This window comes from Condylostylus longicornis, unplaced genomic scaffold (genome assembly GCF_029603195.1).
Source record: "Condylostylus longicornis isolate FDR11 unplaced genomic scaffold, ASM2960319v2 ptg000048l, whole genome shotgun sequence".
Classification (NCBI taxonomy): domain Eukaryota; kingdom Metazoa; phylum Arthropoda; class Insecta; order Diptera; family Dolichopodidae; genus Condylostylus; species Condylostylus longicornis.
Window position 1 is genome coordinate 12,340,191 of NW_026578017.1, and position 2,747 is coordinate 12,342,937.

The window sequence follows — 2,747 nt, forward strand, 5'->3', positions numbered from 1 at the left end:
CTAAAATATTATAGACTGTGTCTGAAGCATCTGCCTTAAGTGTTAGAAGCAACACTTTAAGTGAAATTTCAAGCTCTGAAGTTCAGCTTGAAAACATTAACTTAAATGAAATAGTCGAGGTAAGTTTTTAAATAATAAAACAAAAAAACAATATTAAGTTAAATAATTTTCTAATTTTAAGAATCTGCCTTCAAAAGCTTTCATTTCTAATCAACAAAACAAAAATAATTTAATTTCTAAAAATAACGACAATAGTGTAGCAGAGTATTTGAAAACAGGTTCGAATGCTGTATTAATAAATCGATTTTTCAAAAATAACAACAGACTTGATAATCGTCACAGAAACATATTAGTTTCGCTTATAATCAATAAAGAATTTGAAAATTGCCAAGAAAAAATTTTTAAAATCACTACTGAAAGATTTTTAAGGTTAAGAGAAGAAATTACAACTATCTTTGAAACTGAATCGCCCACAATCTATTTCGTGCCATATAATTCAGAAACTAAATCGCTAGCTTCTGGTAAATTATGGGATAATTACAACCATTTAAAGAGAAAATTGAAATTGGAAAAGGATAAAGAAAAGAACGAAGAAGAAGTAATGATAAATCCAGAGAAAGATGTAGCTTTAAAAGAAAAACTGAAATTTTTAGAAAATAACCTTAATCAATTTGACAAAATACAGACATATTGGATAGAAACTTTTGATTATAGGCAAAACTTGCTTAAAAGTTCGAAAAATTTTTCAATTTTTGATTATTTTAAAAAATTTCCTTTTTTGCGAAACGGAAATGGGTATCTATTATTGATAAAAGATTTCGAGACGTTGTATGGAGATAAACATGACAAGCTATTTTTCAAATGGGATTGTATAACCGACAAGTTAACTACATACTTTTCCCAAAACAAATCAAAATCTATAAAATTATATACAAAAACGGAAAATAGTTTGCATGTTTTTGAGTTACTCTCAATACTTTTAGCTCCTTCGGCGTATAGGAAAAAGTCAACAGAAAACAGACGAGTGAAGTTAACAAGTTACGAACTTTTAAGTTCTTTTTTATTTTTAGTAAAGGTAAAATAAAAAAAATATTTTGTGAAAAACTAATTAATATGTGACTAATAAGATCTGTTTGACTTTATAATAGGACACTAGCTTACTTCTAGAGAGCCACGAAAATTTGAAATCTAATTTGAGAAGTAAAAGTCAGCGCTTGCAGCCAAGCTTATTTCTTGTTGGTGATTCTTACGGTAAGTTGTTTAAGTTTTATAATTAATTACAAATTGGGATTGAGAAATAAAACTAACTAACTATCTATAAAACTATAATATTAATTAATAAATTTATAATTTTAAATATTTTTTATTTAAACAATTAATATTCCTATTAGAACATATTAGTACTTACTGAATTAATTCACAATACTATTTTTTTCGAAATTATTAAATTTTGTGAAAACATTATTTTTATTTTTTCCAAAAAAATATTGTAAGAATATTTTAAGAAAAAATTTTAATACAAATATCTTTTTATTTACCTAGATGATATTCAGTGTTCTTACGTATTTGTGAATGACGTGCTTTATATATTGGATAGCCCATTAGTTGCCATTGACGTTTGTTTCAAAATAATACATGCAGTAAATGCGGAATATCAGCAGGACTGTGAAATTATTTGGATGTTTTTGCAGAAGTTTGTGTACGAAATATCCACGAAATATGATAAAACATACAGCAGACTTAATTCATTGATGTCTGATTTGGCTACGTAAGTCAACTACTATTTTTTTTCTTCTTGGCAGTGATTTACAAATAATTTTTTGATACAAATATTTGTATTTAAACTTATTAGTAGTTAAACTAATTCAAAATATATCAGTATTATTTAAGCTTTACCAAAAAAAAATTTCAACTAACTTTTTAATAATATTAACTAGAATATTAATTTTAACTTACATCCGACTAAAATATTATTTATTTGAAACAATTTTTAAATAATGGATTGCTTTAAATGTTCGGCAAAAGAATTTAAAAATGTCAAAACATTTTTAAAACACGTTTCATATTTTCATAAAAATGAAGCCATTTTTATTTGTAATTTTTGTCCAATTGTACGCAAATATCCAAAACTGGATTCATTTGTTCGACATGTAAAAAATCAACATAATCATCTTATTTCGCCATGTGAAGTTTCCACTGCGGAAAATCAAAACAACCGTGCAAGCGAATCATTAGAAATTGACAAAGACCAAGAACTTTTAACTGATGCTACTATTAATATTTTGAAACATTCAAGTGATGTATCAAGCATTTATGATGTTTTGAGTACTATTGTTAATCAGGAAAATAGTCAACTAATAAGAAAACTTTACAATAATATTAATATAAATAGAAAATCGGTTCAAGAAATACTTCACATTTTTTCGAATTACTTACATTCGGATATTTTTGTAACAGCTGAAAAAATTATATTTGAGAATACAGGCACTTTAGAATCGATTCACTATGTTGTTAGTAAGGTATTTGCCATTCTTCGCTCTAGTTTAACACAAATTTCAACTGAGTATAAAAGATTCAAAATAATTCAGGAAAGTTTTTCAAATATCAAACCCAAATCAATTGTTATAGGCGAAAGAATTGAGAAAGTAAAAAAATCGAATAAAATTTTCGTACGAACAGTAGAAGTAAAGGCCAGTTTTATTTCACTTTTGGAAACTTTGTCAATTTTTTTCACAAACAATCGATTA

At 25.8% G+C, this 2,747-nt stretch overlaps 1 protein-coding gene across 1 annotated transcript; it reads left to right on the forward strand.

Moving 5' to 3' along the window:
* Positions 1–601: 601 nt before the first annotated feature.
* Positions 602–1,789, forward strand: LOC129610861 (uncharacterized). The gene is made up of 4 exons (XM_055523628.1): positions 602–731; positions 816–1,075; positions 1,149–1,251; positions 1,543–1,789. Exons 1-4 carry the CDS (start codon positions 602–604, stop codon positions 1,770–1,772), a joined length of 723 nt encoding a protein of 240 aa, XP_055379603.1. The 3' UTR covers positions 1,773–1,789.
* Positions 1,790–2,747: the final 958 nt, after the last annotated feature.

Bases quoted from the DNA above. Each gene is read 5' to 3' on its own strand.
- LOC129610861 (XM_055523628.1), top strand. From the start codon at position 602: ATGATAAATCCAGAGAAAGATGTAGCTTTAAAAGAAAAACTGAAATTT. The intron at 732-815 runs GTTCGAAAAATT...TATTGATAAAAG, and splicing joins TAGGCAAAACTTGCTTAAAA to ATTTCGAGACGTTGTATGGA. The intron at 1,252-1,542 runs GTAAGTTGTTTA...TTATTTACCTAG, and splicing joins TCTTGTTGGTGATTCTTACG to ATGATATTCAGTGTTCTTAC.